Here is an 18,601-nt window from a genome sequence, read left to right as displayed (position 1 = left end):
ACACACACACACACACACACACACACACACGCACACGCACACGCGTACGCGCACGCACACGTACACGCACGTCACACACACACACACACACACACACACACACACACACACACACACACACACACACACACACACACACACACACACACACACACACACACACACACACACACACACACACACACACACACAGTCACCTTTTTGTGACCAGTCCTTACACAACACATAAGACAGTGTTCGCGTTTACACATGTTACGACAGTGTTCGTGTCAAAGACGGCAAGGAAAGATAATTATGAAAATATAGGCATAGGGCACATGACATGGCCACGTCAATGTCCGTTTTGGTATATCCGACCATGCGACTTCCACGTGTTTAAAACCCGAGTGAACACAAAGTGTCATCAGGTCGCTATCACGTAATGGATTTCACGGCTGTCGTGCGCACCACGGATACGTGGTCCCGTTATTGACTACCAAGCCAAGCATATCAACTAATCACACCCCAAAAAGCGGACACTTCCATGCTCCGATCAGCCTCACATTCCCACAGTGAAAACAGCAGATCTAGAGGAAATAATCAGACTCGAGTCGGCCCGACTCCAGTCAGGAGTGACAACTGGTCTGCTGCTGCCGAAACGATCCCCGCCCGCCATCTTCCACTGCTATCAATTACTCTGAGTCCAGGTCGCGCGCGCAGATGGCGCAGCGATCGGTGACCTGTAGACAGCGTCTCAGGCAGGAGCTGTGGAAGAGATGGTGGTAGGGTGTGACGCATGCCTCACGCATCGGCGCCAGGCAGACAGCGCAAACATCATCCATGTCGCGCAGCTCGGCCGGCTCGGCTGTGCGGAACGGCAGCAGCAGCGCCCTCTATTTCGCCAGCGACGCCAGATGGCTCGTGCCTGTCTCTCGCGTGCGAAACCAGCAGCAGAGATAGCCGACGGCCAGCGCCAGCCGGACATGGCCCAGCCAGGCGGCGGCGGCGGCCAGCAGTCCGGCGGCGGCCGCGCAGCCGTAGCCCAGCAGCAGCGGCGGCCAGAGCTCCTCCAGGCAGTCGAGGTACGGCAGGCAGAGCCGCTCCAGCGCCGCCTGCCAAGCGCTTGTCAGTTGGCGCTCGCTGGCGGCGTAGTAGAGCGCGGCCACCAGCAGGTATCCGGCGCTCGGCTGGTACCTGCTGAGGCCACGCTCCAGCCCGAACACCAGCAGCATGGACACCACCGTGATGACGAAGGTGATGGTCTTTTCCATTCGTAGATGAGCCGAGCCGGTGAGAGCCAGGTGTCGGACGCCAGAGCGCGGTGAGATGGTCACCTGCGCGGCGGCCTGTCAGAACCGCTCACACGTCACGCTGGACGACACTGTTGGACACACGGCCGGCATACGCAGGGAATGTTCCACATTTGAAGATATCGAAGCAGGCATCAGATGTGATGAAATAAGGTCACCTATAACTATTTATATGCTTTTAAGTGGAAGAGATTGCTCTAGACAATACAATTTCTCTGTTTGATAAATATGGCCCTCAATGCGTCATTGCTTGATTACGCTATCATACCTTGCACAAGATTGATTCAGGAGCCAATGGGCACCCGTTATCCCTGGAAATCATGCTCACGAACGACAGACATGAACGACTCGACAATGATGTGTTTTCTGACCTTGATCGCCGCACTGCCAATGGGATGCAAGATTTAAATGGTGCAATTATGGTGTCATGTATGCCTAAGTGACCTTGAAATAGTCTCACGAAATAGTCTGCACATCTTTGCGGGTGTGCACCTCAGAAACTATAGGCTATTAGGCCTTAAGAAGGCCAGTGCTGCGAATTGCACCAAATGACCTTCAAATGGTTATTTCAGTTCAAGACCGCGCGCAAATTTGGAGCACTCCCTTCAAGTGCGCCTCCACTGCAAGGTGAAGCGGCAGCAGACTCGGTCACGAACAAGCAGATCATTCTCCGTTAACATACCATACTATTCACGTTAAGTTGAAGCTGACAGCAGAAGTTCGATGTCAGCTGTAGCTTATCAGGGAGATAGCGAGTCCCGAAGACCAGATGTACCAAACAAAATCCTGTGTATGACATTTGTTGGGGCATTTAAGCATTTTCCTGCTGATTGGGCCCCACAGTGAAATGGAGGGCGATATCATTATTGGCGACAGCGTTCCCAAATAGATGCAAAGTTCCACCCACGGTTTTAATCACTCAGCTCGCCTGGTCAGCGCTTAAAAACACGGCAATTGATCCCTGCGTTTTGGACCGTACGTGTTTGGTAGTATTATTTAAGGGTGTGTTCAGCCGGGGGAGACTATTCAACCAATAAAGATCTGTTGAATAATCATCCACGGAAATTCTCCATTTGCGCTTGACAGGCCCGGAAATTGTACGCCAGTTTCGTCCCACATACGGCATACATAACCAATGATCTTAACTAGACATGGCGAAGCAAGATCATCAGTCTAAAACACTCGCTGAAAGTTATCTGGAAATCTTCCTTGGCACAACCTAATTATGTGCGATATATGTCCGTGTCAGCAAAGCCGGACGGCATTTCGAATAATTATTCAACATTCCTGATCATTTTCCGATGTGAGCAGCCGGCTGGACATGACCTTAATGTCAAGACGCACTTAATTACCCGACTATCGAATGCGTCCGCCGTCGTATATTTGTTGACGATGACTCTATTGCTCCTCATTCAACGCAAGCGCACTATCAGCGCACATGGCCAAAGTGCAGCAGCGTTTTTAAACTGAGCTAAATTGATTGCTGCAGGCGGGACCGAGCGGGCTCGATCGTACCTTTTTAGAGCGATGGGGTGATGCCTAAAAAGCGGACGCGTTTGCTGGTGTCAATTTGCGCAGCATGTCCCCATCGCTCGGTATTTTTCAATGTCGAGGCCTGTCGTTACGTGATGCACAAGGCATGACAGCCTTTAATAATCATTAAAATAGTTCTCTGCGAGTGCGACCAAGAACGTGCTTTCCTGTTATCGCACGATACCCGAAAATCGGGCCCGGTCGCGGGCGCCGTGCGTAATCTGGCAGGAAATCTTGCGGAAGTGTTGGTCTGCTGGCGCCCTCTACATTCGACAGGTAGTGCATGTGTCGCCCCCGGGCGCAGTTCCCACGGCATGTAACGCCCAACGTGTTCTCCGGATGTCAACTGCACTGCTTGGCCTTTCATGAACATTGAAAGCCTTCGTGGAGGGTACGGCCTTCTGCGTTTGAATGCTCTTTGGAAGGGATTATGGCTGCCAACGCAATATGAGGCTGGCGGACGGCACCTATTTGTGTCACCCCTGGCATCGCAGTACTGAACGCAGGCGGCAGGCCGGAGTATGGTCGAGAAGATACGGAAGCCATTGCAAAACTATCGATAGTCGTTCGCGGAGGGTGCATTCGTATACATTTTAGACACCCTGGGAAGACTATCAACTGGAACCATGGTATGTTGCTCAGCCGGCGGCACATATTCGATTGCTTTGACTCCCCTGACCGCGCATTTCTGAATGAAGGAGAAGAGTTTGGCTGCAAAAGAGCGGCAGCCATTAAAAAACAAACAAACCAACTACAGATAATCGTAGGCAGGGAGCAGGGGGCACAGCCACGCACGTCTGATAGCATTGTGGGTGGTCTATCAACTGACACCGTATCGGTGCGCACGGCCGGACGCACACATTCTATTACTATGACTCGTAACAACGCAACATCGAATGCGAGCGGCCGAACAGTGTATTTCCTAAACCATGGCAGCCTTTTAAAATTATGTACAATCGTGCGTACAGGATGCCACCTTCCGCATGTAATGCCACTGTGAGCGGGCTATCAACTGGCACCGTTATCTTGTACTCGGCCGAAAAAACATCCGTTTTCTTGGCATTTCTGCCACATAGCGTATAACTGAATGGGGGCAGACGCCCGTAGCGGTGTGGATAAAATGCATCTGCCATATCAAAATGCTTATAAGCGCGCGCAGAGTGCCAGACCAGAGGATATCATTTCTGTGCGCATTAAACAGCATTTTCAGGGGGCTTCCAACGGGCACCGCAGTACATTGCTCGACTGCTAACTCCTCTTATCACACCCACTGACAGCGCATTACCAAATACAGCAGCCGGGGGAGCTTGGACTTGCTGACTTATAGCAGCCTCCAAAAAAATTATACCCATGCGCCGAAGGTGCGGGCGAGCCCCGGTTGCCGACCGACATCAAACATGCCCAGCGGCCAGAACAGTCCGTCCCAGGTAACCGGGTAAGCGACCGCTGACATACCACACCAGGTCGGGGAGGGGGAATGCGTAATCACCTACACCGCAACATGGGGCTACAATGTGATGCATTCACATTTTCCGGTGCATCTTGCGATTGAGCGCACGTAAATAAACAAAATTAACGGGTCACAACGGTACGAATATAGAGGTCAAAATTGTGCGCTTCAGACAATGAGCGAGTCTGTGTATTGCTCAATAGCACATACAGTAGTGCGCGAGAGTAAAAGGCATATTTTAACTACCGGCTTTTCGTTTGAAAATGGACTTGTGTGCATCCGACCTGCCCTTCTGTATGTGTATAATTCATACATGTCTGTCCCCAGGGAACTTCAGAATCAGCGACCAACAAAAAACAACAACATTTCGGTCACAAGTAAAACAGATTCATTCATCACCATCATTATCGCTGCTCTCACTCGCTGTTCCCACGCTTAAGTCATCGAATTCGTCCGACAAACCATCATCCACCCCTTCCTTCGCACGGTCAATTTTTGCCCTCATATCGGCACCAAATCTTGTCGGATCGCTTTCTGGGTTGCCCCTCGTCTTCGCCATGTAACGCATCAGAGTTCTTCTTTTGCGCTCCGGCAGGCTTTTGAGCTCTTTCTCGAATTCTGCGTCTTGCTTCATTTGCTCCTGGGGAGTTAACACCGTCTTCTGAACCACCTCCTTGGACTCTCCGCATTTCTCGCACACTCTCAGGGACGAAGCGCACTTTTTGCAGATAGTCCGGTATGCCGCCGTGATCGACTTCTCGTGACATTTGTTGCACGTTTTTGGTGCTGTGAGGGGCTTATACTTTTTGTACTTGATCTTCCAATCGATCACGTCCTTGCATCGTTGACACACGCCGTGAACTTCCATGCTGTTCAGCATCTTGGTTCTCCTTGATGTGTCGTGCATGCTGTTATTAAAAACGGCGACATTTTTGTGTTTTTGGGCTCTGGTTCTCTTAGCATTACCTTTTTGGGAGCTCATTTTTTGTTCGATTACACTTTATGTTTTTCAGATCTGTAAAGAGAATAAGTGATCAATGTTCTGGATACCAAATGACACACATTCATCATAAGCCATTTCTTACAGTTAAGCCATGATAAGAGGAATGCCATAGATTTGCACAGGTTTATGTTAGCTGTGTGTAGACAATATTGCCACAGAAAAACAGGGCAATGCAAATTTGCAAACAAAAGTTGTCCTTTTTCTGTTACTCTAAAAATAATACCCAAGTCAATAAATCACAACATAACAGGAAACAAACAAACAAAAAACAGAGCATGTAACATACCAGAAAAATTATTGCCAAATTTCCTTCAATGGCCACACAAATACTGTTTAACTCTTTACAATATCTTTCACCAGCCAGGTATGCAGCAATATGTGCCAAGGCTGGACATAAAAGTCATTAGTGTCACTTTTCCACTATTTTCTTATAAACAGCATGAGTTTCAGGACATGAAGATGAAATAATGCATGGACAAGCCACATCCAGTCAGTGTGAGAATTAATTGACTTACAGACCTGACAACTTGATTGAATTATACACCTGACAAACAAACAACAAATAAACCAGTAAATTTGTTATTCTTTCTCCCATTTCTTTTTTACACAAGGAATGAAGTTATAACTAAAGCCTTACAGTTGTAAACAGGTGACTCACAATAAATACTGGAGACTGAAGGATACTTTAACCACCCTACCCGGGTTCCTAACACCCATTTCAACATTGTTCCATGCAAAACTCATAAAAACAGCAACAGAAACGTAACCCAAAGGCAGCATCTCACCAAGAAACACTGTCACTGGAGATCACAACACCACAAGAGTGATTGCATGCATTGATACTTTCCAAATTGTATTTCATATACTGGAAAGTGATTTGTTGAAAAAATATACTGATACACTTGAATCACCCCCAAAAAACGTGCACCTATGTGCAAAACAATACCGCGGCACAATATTCCACCAATGCGATTCTCACTGACTCCTCAAACTAATAACACGCACGTGCAGCGAAGGAAATATGTGGGGTACCTATGTAGTTTACTTTGGCGCATTACGTTTCGTCCTGTCTGCGTCGGAAATGTCTATACGCTACATTATATGGTAGTATATTGGAAATACGGCTCATGAAAGTAGCCGCAGAAAAATCCTGCTTTGGCTGACCTTGTCGTCATTTGAATCTTCAAACTCCGAGATATTATTGACCTAATTCTCGATGTCATATTTCCCATGCGTGTTGCCGAGGTGTGCAAGGGAAATTGCTACAAGATTTTACGAACACGCCTTGGACTACGCTGTCGAATTCCCTTCAAAAAGTAGATAAACTTTTTTTGCATTGTATATGCCAGCATAGGTGATAAAACTCGCGCCGCAAGGGGGTGTATTTCGATTCGTGTTTTCTTGGACCACCGCCCGCCGTCATGTCCCCAAATGGCCAAATGGGTTTGAAATAAGGAAGAATCGGTGTAATTGACATCTAGTGAACGATAGGAATGTAAGAACCGAACTGCTGTCATGCTGTTTGCTCCGTGTGCATTCCCCTGTAGGCATTACCCGAAGTGTTTGATCATTTTGGTCCTGTTGGCATTCTCAAAGCAAATTACAGGTGGCATCTACCAAACTGAATCTTTTCCCACCTGTGCTGTTACATGTGTGTACCCTCCATGCTTACCACCTTGGGGCAGTGCAAGTTCTCCCAGGCTGGGGCTTTGACAGTCGATGTTTATCGCCTGTCAGTGCTTTTTAGACTGATCATTAATTTTCAAAAGGTTTCGGCCTCAGCCTGTCTGGGTCATTGCAAAAAGCTGTCCCCTTTTCCAGATGCCTCTCTGACATTGGTGTGTTGAACCTTGTGATTATGTATGCAATTCGGCTTTTTTTTACTTGGGTACCTGTATTGCCGACGGTGGGGAGAGAGCTACGCTGGCTGCAGGGTTCCTGTACTGCCGTGATGGAGAAATGCTGTTAGGTATCAGCCGACGTGGTGACGTCACTGAAAATGGGTTTGCATCCATCGGGGTTCTTTTGGGCCGACTGAAGGCTACAAGGCATTTGCTAGCGATATGATGTCACTGGTATTCGACTGGATATGTGACGTCACTGGTTGTGATGCTTTAGGGCTCTTTTGGGTGCAACGAATGCCGTAAAGCATCACCTGACGATATGTCGTCGCTGGTATTCAATGAAACATCAGGCGCAACAGGCCTTATTCCATCTTTACCTTTCGTACCTGTCTGCTGCAAGAATTTGCGTGCCGAATAAAAGCTTGACCGAATCACCTGAATGTGTGACGTCACTAATCATCACTTGATACGAGTGCACTTAGGCCCTACGGCCGCGGTGTATCATGTTCCGTGAAATATCACCGGGTATCGTGACATCACTGATTTTCGACCAAATATTGGTCGCAACAGGTCATGCTTCATTTTTACCTTCGTACCTGTCTACTGTAAGCACTGGCGTGATGAATAAAAGCTACCAAATCACGTGGGTGTGTGACGTCACTGGTCATGCATTTTTATGGATCTTTGGGGGCCAACTGAGAGCCGTAAAGCATACCCTAATGATGTGACGTCACTGGCATTCGACTGTGTGTGATGTCACTTGTGATCAGATTTTACGGCCTCTTTTGGGCCGACGAAAGGTCATACGACATTAACTGAAGATGTGACGTCACTGGTATCCGAATAAAATTCAGGCGGGACAGGCCATGCTCCATCTTTACCTTTGGTACCTGTCCATTGCAAGCATTTGAATGCTGAAGGAAGGCTCTGCCGAATTGCCTGAGTGTGTAACGTCACTAACCATTAATTTGTATAGACTGTTTTGAACCCACTGTAAGCCATACCACATCAGCTGACCATATGACGTCACCGGTTTTCGTCTAGATGTCATGCGCAACAGGCCATGCTCTATCTTTGCCTTTCGTACCTGTTTACTGCAAGCATTCGCGTGCTGTATGAAGGTGATGCTGAACCATCTGAGTGCGTGACGTCACTAGTCATGAGTTTATACAGGTTCACGTGGGCAGCCCAATGCAACAAAGCATCATATCCTGTGAAGCATCGCGGGATGATATGACGTCACTGGTATTCGACTCAACATCAAGCGTAACAGGCCATGTTCCATCTTTACCTTTCGTACCTGTCTACTGCAAGCATTCGCGTGTTATATCATGTCATTGGTTAAGAGTTCTTACGGGCTCTTTTCAACCCCCTATATGGTATAATGCTTCAGCTGACGATATGATGTCACTGGTGCTCGACTTAACATCAGGCAAAACATGTCATCTTCCATCTTTGCCTTTCGCACCTGTTAAAGTATTGGCGAGCCTAATGATGGCTCTGCCGAATCAACTGAGTGCGTCGTCATGAGTTTTTACAGGCTATTGTTGGCCGAGTGAAAGCCATAAGGCATCATCTAACGATATGTTGTCACTGGTAATCCACTAAGTGTGTGACGCCATTGGTCATGAGTTTTCCCGGGCCTTTTTGGGCCGACTTAAGGCCATTAGGCATCAGGTAACGATATGACGTCACTGGTATTCAATTAAGCATCAGATACAATATGTCATGTTTCATCTTTACCTTCCGCACCTATCTACTGCAAGTATTCGCGCGACACATAAAGGCTCTGCCCAATCACCTGAGCGTGTGGTGTGACTGGTTATGAGTTTACGCGGGTTTACTCGGGCTGACTGAAGGACATCAAGCATCATCTGGCGATGTGACGTCACTGGTATTCAACTTAACACCAGGCGCGACAGGCCATGTTCGTCTTTACCTTTCGTACCTGTCTATTGTAAGCATTGACATGCTTAAGTTGAGCTCTGTGAAATCTCCTGGGTGTGTAATGTCACTGGTCATGAGTTCTTTACGGGCTGCTTTTTTGTACCTATAGGGTACAAGACATCAGTTGACGATATGACATCACTGGTATTTGACTTAATCTCAGGCGCAACAGGCCATGTTCCATCTTTGCCTTTCGCACCTCTATACTGCAAGTATTCGCGCGCTACATAAAGGCTCTGCCGAATCACCTGAGCATGTGGTGTAACTGGTCATGAGTTTACGCGGGCTTACTCGGGCTGACTGAAGGACATCAAGCATCACCTGACCTTATGACGTCACTGATATTCGGGCTGTGGCCCAGACTTATGGCCGCTAGGTGGCGCGCTTGATTATTATTTAGCCATCAGGGCATTCCGGACCGTAGCTGCTCAGGGGCGCATCCTGTGATGTCGGGCGGAATAGCTTTGCATATACGTCGGTTTGTGGGCTGGGATCACCTTTGTTTTGTGTTTACGTTTGTTCAAAATTTTAGTCGTTGAAACAGCCCGTTGCGTTTGAAGTTGTTACTTAATGGTGCGCACAATAAAATTAGTGTGCTTAACTATGGTGCATCTCCCACCTCTGCTGCGGAATTTCGTAGCCATAGGTGGCCAAGTGACCTCCTACCAACTGATTATCAGTGACGTCACACACTCAGGTGATTCGGCGGAGCCTTCATATAGCACGCGAATATTTGCAGCAGCCAGGTACGAAAGGCAAATATGGAACATGACCTGTTGCGCCTGATGTTTAGTCGAGCACCAGTAACGTCATGTCGTCAGCTGATGCATTATAACCTATAATGGGTTCAAAAGAGCCCGTAAAAAACTCGTGACCAGTGACGTCACACATTCAGGAGATTCGACGGAGCCTTCATTCAGCACGTTAATACCTTTAATAGACAGGTACGAAAGGTAAAGAAAGTACGTGGCACGTTGGACCTGATGTTAAGTCGAATAACAGTGACGACATATCATCCTGTGATGCTTCACGGGAGGTGTTGCTTTGTGGCCTTGGGCGGCCCAAGTGAATCCGTATAAACTCATGACCAGCGACGTCACCCACTCAGATGATTCGTCTGGAGTTTAGTCGATTACCAGTGACGTCATATCGTCAGCTGATGCTTGATGTCCTTCAGTCAGCCCGAGTAAACCTGCACAAACTCATGACCAGTTACGCCACACGCTCAGGCGAATTGACAGAGCCTTTTTGTAGCGCACGAATACTTGCAGTAGGCAGGTGCGAAAGGTAAAGATGAAACATGGCTTATTGCAACTGATGTTAATTCGAATACAAGTGACGCCATAACGTTATCTGATGCCTAATGGCCTGAACTCGGCCAAAAAAGGCCCGTAAAAACTCATGACCAGTGACGTCACACACTCAGTGGATTACCAGTGACGTCATTTCGTTAGCTGATGCCTTACGGCTTTCGCTCAGCCAAAAATAGTTGGTAAAAATTCATGACCAGTGACGTCGCACACTCAGGTGACTCGGCAGAGCCATCATTTAACGCACCAAAACTTTACAGGTACGAAAGGCAAAGATGGAACATGACCTGTTACGCCTCATGTTAAGTCGAACACCATTGACATCATGTCGTCAACTGATGCATTTTCCCCTATGGAGGGTTACAAGGAGCCAGAAAAAAACTCATGACCAGTAACGTTACACACCCAGGAGACTCGACAGAGCCTTCATTCAGCACGTCAATACTTGTAATAGACGGGTACGAAAGGTAAAGATAGAACATGGCCTGTTGCGCCTGATGTTAAGTCGGACACCAGTGACGTCATATCGTCAGCTGATGCATTATACCGTTTGGGGGTACAAAAGGTCCCGTAAAAAGCTCTTGACCAGTGACGTTACTTACTCAGGAGACTCGACAGAGCCCTCATTCAGCACGCCAATACTTCCAAGAGACAGGTACGAAAGGTAAAGATGGAACATGGCCTGTCGCGCCTGGAGTTTAGTCGAATACCAGTGACGTCATATCGTCAGCTGATGCATGATGTCCTTCGGTCAGCCAGAGTAAACCCGCGTAAACTCATAACTAGTTACACCACACGCTCAGGTAATTCGGCAGAGCCCCTATGTGTCGCGCGAATACTTGCAGTAGATAGGTGCGAAAGGTACAGACGAAACATGGCTTAGATAGAGCATGGCCTGTTGCGCATGATGTCTAGTCGAAACCCAGTGACATCATATCGTCAGCTGATGCCTTGTGGCCTATAGTAGGTTCAAAAGAGTATACAAATTAATGGTCAGTGACGTACACACTCAGGTAATTTGGCAGAGCCTTCCACGGCAATGCTTGCAATGGACAGGTACCAAAGATAAAGGTGGAGCATGGCCTGTCGCGCCCGAAGTTCATTCGAATACCAGTGACGTCACATCGTCAGTCAGTGCCGTATGACCTTTCGTCGGCCCAAAAGAGGCCGTAAAATCTCATGACCAGCGACACGCACAGTCGAATGCCAGTGACGTCACATCGTTAGCTGATGCTTTATGGTCTTCAGTTGGCCGCCAAAAAAATCCGCCAATACTTGCAGCAGACATGTACGAAAGGTATAAATGGAGCATGACCTGTTGCCTGATGTTCGGCCAAATACCAGTGACGTCATATCGCCAGCTGATGCCTTACGGCATTTCGTCGGTCCTAAAGGGCCCGTGGAAACCCACGACCATTGACGTCTTACAATCAGACGTATAGCAGTGACGTCGTTAGCTGACACCTTGTGGTCTTCAGTTGGCCGAAAAGCACCGGTGGAACTCATGACCAGTGACGTAACACACTCAGGTGGTCCGGCAGCTTTCATCCAGCACGCCAATGCTTGCAGCAGACAGGTACAAAGGTAAAAATGAGGCACGGCCTGTTGCGCCCAGTATTTATTCGAATACCAGTGACGTCACGCTATCCGGTGATACTTCGCGGACCATGACACACCGTGGTCGTGGGGCCTAAGTGCACTCGTATGAAGTGATGATTAGGGACGTCACACATTCAGGTGATTCGGTCAAACCTTTATGCGGCACGCAAATGCTTGCAGCAGACAGGTACGAAAAGTAAAGATGGAACGAGGCCGGTCGCGCCTGATGTTTAATCGAATACCAGTGACGACACATGGCCAGCTGATGCATTATGGCATTCAGTGGACCCAAATGAGCCTTACAAACTCACGACCAGTGACGCCACATACCCAGCCGAATACCAGTGACATCATATCACAAGCAAAAGCCTTATGGCCTTCAGTCGGCCCGAAAGAACCCCGATCCCGATCGATGCAAAACCATTTTCAGTGACGTCACAATGTCAGCTGATGCCTCACAGCTTTTCCCCCGCACGACAATACTCGAAACCCTGCAGCTAGCGTAGTTCTTCCCTCCGTCGGCCATACAGGTACCAAAGTAAAAAATTACCTGCAATTCAGGCCAGGCAGATTGGGCTACATTTTCAGCTTAATTTGAAAAAGTTTGCATCATTTGGCATGAAATTACCTTCACATCATAATTCCCTTGTTAGTGGGCTCAGTAACCTTTGCAATTGGTGTTGAAAAATTACATTAAATTGGTTCTGACCTCCTAAGCACTTAAGTTTGTGATATATAGGTGTGCTAAATTGTTGCTGTGGTGCTGCTGCATTCCTCATCTGTAGTATGGTAAGCCTAAGATGTATTTCTGCAGTCCGGCCTCTGGACCCCTTATTCAGTTTGTAGAAAATGTATCCAACAGCAGGATATCCATATGACTGCTCTGGACACCATGTTTTGCTGCATCAACCTCAGACTTTCTCTAAATGTTCTGAGTTTTCAAAATATTTTTGCTTGAAAGCAGAGTATCTTTGTGTGAAATTACATGTGCAGTCTTTTAAACAACTTTAAAATATGGCACTCTATGCACAAACATTGATGGTGACTATGTGCCAAACCCTGAGAGCCCAAATTTATGATGTACATGCACTAAAATTGTTGCAGAGATGTCAGTGTTAATGCTCTGCCTGATATTTTTAGCCTAACATGTATTTTTAGCAGACTGGTCCTACTCTAGTTCCTATGTTCCCATCTCTACATGTTATGGCTCTCTTGCACTGCTTCATCACTTGTCTTCCAGTGGTAGTGGGAGTTGCTGAAAACAGCTACAATGAGACTGCTGATACAATACTATTAGCTTATATCACACAATACCAATATCCAACCACTAATGACCACAGACTGACAGGGCTGCAGCATCCTACCCTTAGACTAAAATAAGTTGGATCATTCCTGATGCAAGGGCCCTTGCATATGCAGACCTATGCTAGCGGAGTGAAATTTCAGGGATGTTCTTGGACTGTTCAAAGCACAGTGAGGGGCTTTCCTTCTTTGCAGTGGGTGTTTAAGTGTGTCTGCGTCATTTGCTTATGTCCCTGCTGTGGCTATTTGCTTATGTCCCTGCTGTGGCTATTTGCTTATGTCCCTGCTGTGGCTATTTGCTTATGTCCCTGCTGTGGCTATTTGCTTATGTCCCTGCTGTGGCTATTTGCTACTGTGTCTGATGCTCAGTTACAACTCTGTGATCTGCATCAACTGGCAGTATCACATGATCCTTTGCTGATGACTTTTCAGCATTCTGCTGCATTTCAACACAGCTTTATTACCAGCCCTTTTCACTGGAAGGCATTTAGACTGATCTTTTCACCATTCAACATGCACTAATGGACATGTTGTTTAAGGCAGGGTGTATACTGTGTACACATGCGATCTGGTTTTGATTGCAGTTCTGGCATTCTGTCCAGGTCTGTGTATTCTGCTGCAGCTGAATGAGGTGGGGGAAACCTGGATACCTGTACTTGGGTATTTGGGGTACCAAACTTGAGTACTATACTTGGGTATTTGGGTAGTATGGTACCATCAGCCACTGTTCTACCATGCTACCTATATGGCTACCATGCTGTTCATTGATGCCCATGCAAGTGTGCATTTTTGGTTTGTTTTTGCCTTGCATAACTGACCATATAAGGCTGGGATATCTTTATTTATAACAGTGTCAAAAATTATTGATGCAAATCCTGCTTGTTAATGGTCTGTTTTTGACACCCAGAACATGCATATGGACCAGGAACACGATTTCCTGGGTCAGATCACATGGCTGTGCTGCCGACTGACATCAACCGTCAGCCTGGGAAGCCCAACTGCCATTACCAACAACCAGCTGAAGAGGATCAGAGCAAATGCTCTGAAAAACATACTGTTTCCTGCATACATTGATCATGGTGAGATGCTGCAGCTTGTTCATGTGGTGAGGTGCACATCATGAAGATGGTCTGCATTTTGCGTCCTCACGAGCCAGATGACTTAAACTGTGTTGGATGTTTTCTTGGAGTCATCGAATTTTCTAAATATTTTATACTAATACTAACCTCTGAAAAACCATTTTACATGCTCCTGTACACCAGGGACTCACTCACAGGGTGCTGGATTTGTGTTTGATGCTTGTTTTATTTGTTTGGTGGCCATGCTTCATTGGACTGAGGCAAGGAGGTGATCTTAAATAGGTCTTATTCAATCCTTTATCCTTGTACTGTAGTGCTCTAGTCTGATCCAAACCTGATTTTGAGAGACTGGCTGTTTGTACTGGTGTCTCTTTTTGTGATACTCCCACACTAATATTTCTAAGAAGTGCTTCTGCGCAGTTCCTGCTGATCTTATTTTTATCAAAGGTAATAAAAGTGTTTGTAATTCATATAGGCATGGTACTGGCAATGTCATATCTGGCCCAGGCAGTTGTCATTGTGCACTAGTATGTCATCCCAGGATTGAATTCTGATGTGTCAAGTGTGCAACAATAATGGTCTGTGTCGAGACTGGTTGAGTGAGATATCAGAGCTGTCACAGTTGTCTAGTCTCCTGACCTGTGACATGTGCCCAGACCAGTCTGGTGAGATATCAGAGCTGTCACTGCTGTCTGGCCCTCTGACCTGTGACCCGTCCCCAGACCAGTCTGGTGAGATATCGCAGCTGTCACAGTTGTCTCCTGACTTGTGACCCATCCCCAGACCAGTTTGGTGAGATATTGCAAGCTGTCACAGTTGTCTAGTCTCCCGACCTGTGACCCGTTTCCAGACCAGTCGGGTGAGATATCGGAGCTGTCGCTGCTGTCTAGTCTCCTGACCTGTGACCCGTCCCCAGACCGGTCGGGTGAGATATCGGAGCTGTCGCGGCTGCACGCCGCTTGGTTCGTGCTGGCCGGCGCCGGGCGGCTGGAGCCAGCAGGCCGGCTGCGCGCCCTGCTGCAGGCGCTGGGGCCGGACCCTCCGGCCGAGGTGCGCGCCGCGCTGCGCCTGCTCTTGGCGCTGGCGGACCGGCGGCTGGGCCGGCCGCCGCCGCCGCCGGCCGTCGGACACTTCGGCTCCCGGCTGTGCCCCAGGGTGAGGAGCTCCGCCCCCCGTCGACAGAGGCTGTCCAGCCTCGCACATGCAGCGAGGCGATGTGCTGTACTCACTTTCACGGTAATACTATGCTTTCCCTATTCGTTTGGCTGGTGAAATGAAGATAACACATCAGCGTAGGTAAAACGCCCCTTTTATTTCGATTGAGGATGAATGCATTAACATTTTATATCGTTAAGGACTTGATTTCTGGTGGGGACAGTCGACTTGAGATCATCGTCGGAAAGCAGCTATTTGCGCAGGATGCATGCCGACCGCAATGCATTCTCACTGTGGTGCTGCACGCAGGCAACGTGCGCTGAGTGTCACGGCATCGATATGTCGCCCGCCACACGGTGGTCTTGTGTACCGGTCCCCGCCGTCTGGTGTCCGGGGTCAGTGCACCGGCGCATGCCTCGTCTCTGACGGCCTCGCTGCCCCAGACGCTGTGGGCCAGCGGCGAGCCGCCCGAGTACAGCACCGAGTACATGGTGCCGGAGGAGTCGCGGCTCTACATGCAGTTCCCGGCCGGAGTGTTCTGCGCCGACCCGCGGCTGCCGGCCGGCGACGCGCCGCCGCCGGGCCTGTTCGACCGGCCGCCCGGCGAGGGGCTCGGCCTGCTGGGCGCGCCGACACAGTCTCAGCCCGGCGGGTCAGTGGGGGTTGACGCTGTCTGGGCACGGACCGTTTGTCTGGTTGGAAGCCTGTGTGTAGTGTGCAGGCCTGTTAGCAGGATGTCATCGTCATGCGTTGGAGTGGTGCTGCAGGCTAGGAGTAGTTTGGTCTTCTTTTTGTTTTTGTTTGTCACCTCACGTATATATATGTGGGTCTCCGGTACTTGCGTTAGAATAATATCTCGGGCATTGTGTTCTATTGGCGTTTCGTTACCGATGCGCACGTGTGTATGTTGAGCTTGTCGGTATTCGGTCCTGTCACAGTAACAATAATTAATAACTGATTGGATTTAAAGATATTTCGCTACAAGATATTTGGACGAATGTGTGTTGCCCTGGCATTTACCCCTTCGTGAGTGCGTGAGGTCGTTTCTCACATCAGAAGGTTCCCACATGATACCCATCACCAGTCGCGTTTCCCTGCAGTCCCCGGCTGATCCCACTCTGGTCGGCAGTCCGCTGGGGGCGCTGGTGCAGAGCCGCAGCACGGCGGCCGCCGGGGAGCGGCTGCGCCTGCCGCCGCTGCCCTCCGACCCCAGCCGGGTGCCGTTCGCGCCGGAAACGCTGCGTCCCGCGGCGCTGGCCGGCCCGGAGCCGCACACGTCACCCGCGCGCCGTCAGGTCAGCCGCGGCAGCTGCCGTCGGTGGTGCGCGGCAGTGTTGCACCATGGCGCCATGCCAGACGCATGTCTATTAGCAGACGTTTGGCGTATAGGACTGTTGTGCCTGTAAGAAACCTGTTAGTTTTGGGGGCGAATGTTGTGTCGAAACCACATTATTGGGTTTTGGGGACGTATGTTGTATAGAAGCCACATTATTGGTGTTTGGGGATGCACATTGTATGAAAGTCACATTATTGGTAATAATTGTGTAAAAATCGTGATCGCCACAATCATTGTAAAAATCATGATAACTGAGATCACTGTAAACACCAATAGATCACTGTAATCCATTATTCTGTCGGACTGACGGCAGCCCCTGCCCATTCTGTGACGGTCTGTTGTTTGCCTCAGGAGCCCGACCCGGTCCGGCCGCAGTCGCCGGCCGCGGCCAGCGACGACGGCTGGGAGGAGGCGGCGCGCCTGCCCAGCGCCGGCCGCCTCTGCTGGGAGCGGCGCGGCCGCCGTCAGATGGAGCGCCGTCCGCCGCACCTGACCGAGGCCGGACCGGCGGTGGTGGCGCCGCTGCGTGCGCTGCTGCTCTCCTGGCACCAGGATCACCCCGCGCCGGCGCGGCCGGTGCCGCTGGCCACCCTGCTCGCCCACCTCCGTCTCCTGCTGATGGGACTCGACACAGCCAGCTTCCCGTTCGACGCGGCGCGCGGCACCTTCCGCCCGGCCGCCGGCCTCTGCACCGAGCGATGCTCGCCCGAGGCCCTGGCGACGCGCTGCGGCGTTTGGCTAAGCTGCGGTCTGTGGTGTCGCCGCGTGGCGGCGCTGACGGCAGCCAGCGGCGGCGGCCTGACGCAGCGCGCGTTCACGGCCGCTCTGGAGCCGTGTCTGCGCGGCTACCGCTGCGCCCTGCTGGAGGTTCGCGCCGACTCGCTGGCCGAGTTCGGGCGCCGCGTGCAACCGCTCGTGCGGCTCATGGCACTGCTGGCCGACGTGTGCTGCGTCGGGACTAGCGATGCCGAGATGCCGCAAAAGATGGCACTGGTGTCGGACCTGTACGAGCGCCTGATCGGCGCCTCGGAGCCGACTGAGTGGGCCATGCTTACGCATCTCTTCCAGAGCACCGTCTCACCGTATTTAAGGTAAATGGACTTGCTATACTGTTTATTTGACCGGTTAATAATGTTTACCTTTGCCCTAAAGTTTGGCAGTTATTCAAGAGTACACTTTGTATTTGTAATCCTCTTACCATTTCTAGCCTTCCCCGTGACGTCGCATGCGGAAAAATACCTGCCGGTGTGGGCTGCGTGCCCCGCACGCGTCGCCGTGATCCGCTCACCGGTTGTGCATGTGTGTGCAGGTTTCTGACGGGCTGGCTGATGGAGGGCATCTGCCGTGATCCCTACGACGAGTTCCCCGTGCGGGAGGTGCCAGAGGCCCACCAGAGCCGGGATGAGACGTTCTGGACGTCGGCCTTCCAGCCCGTGGTGGTCGGCACCGATAACGACCATCCTCAGTTCCTCAAGGTGACTCTGGCAGGAGCGACTCTAGGGCTGTGGTCGGCGTCATGCTGGCGTCCCTTTTGTAGCGTGGTCCGTGCTGGGCGGGGGGCGGCCGTCCCACGCCAGTGGGGACCCGAGGTATGACGTGACGCCGGTTGCGAGGCGAGGTGTTCTTCTCGGTCGTGCTGGTGGGTGTCTGTGCACCCACCGCTGGGAATGTCCTTTTCCCAGAGGTGGGGGCTCAGATCATTTTTGTATTAAAAAATATTATGAATATGCTGGTAAGTGTGATGTCGTATGACT

The 18,601-nt window shown here is 49.9% G+C and overlaps 1 protein-coding gene and 1 long non-coding RNA gene across 2 annotated transcripts; one reads left to right on the top strand and one right to left on the bottom strand.

The window, feature by feature from the left end:
- Nucleotides 1-671: 671 nt before the first annotated feature.
- LOC119108846 (uncharacterized) lies at nucleotides 672-2,419 on the bottom strand. The gene is made up of 3 exons (XM_037232390.1): nucleotides 2,411-2,419; nucleotides 1,022-1,313; nucleotides 672-844 (listed from the first exon to the last, which is right to left on the bottom strand). Exons 1-3 carry the CDS (start codon nucleotides 2,417-2,419, stop codon nucleotides 672-674), a joined length of 474 nt encoding a protein of 157 aa, XP_037088285.1.
- Nucleotides 2,420-6,656: 4,237 nt separating this feature from the next.
- On the top strand, nucleotides 6,657-15,352 carry LOC119108847 (uncharacterized). Its single transcript, XR_005095361.1, has 3 exons — nucleotides 6,657-6,770; nucleotides 14,185-14,356; nucleotides 15,273-15,352. It is a non-coding gene; the product is annotated as an uncharacterized LOC119108847 (long non-coding RNA).
- Nucleotides 15,353-18,601: the final 3,249 nt, after the last annotated feature.

Source organism: Pollicipes pollicipes, unplaced genomic scaffold (genome assembly GCF_011947565.3).
Source record: "Pollicipes pollicipes isolate AB1234 unplaced genomic scaffold, Ppol_2.1 Scaffold_6821;HRSCAF=8085_pilon_pilon_pilon, whole genome shotgun sequence".
Classification (NCBI taxonomy): Eukaryota; Metazoa; Arthropoda; class Thecostraca; order Pollicipedomorpha; family Pollicipedidae; genus Pollicipes; species Pollicipes pollicipes.
The sequence above is the reverse complement of the archived record's forward strand: the minus strand, read 5'-3'. Positions and strand labels throughout refer to the sequence as shown.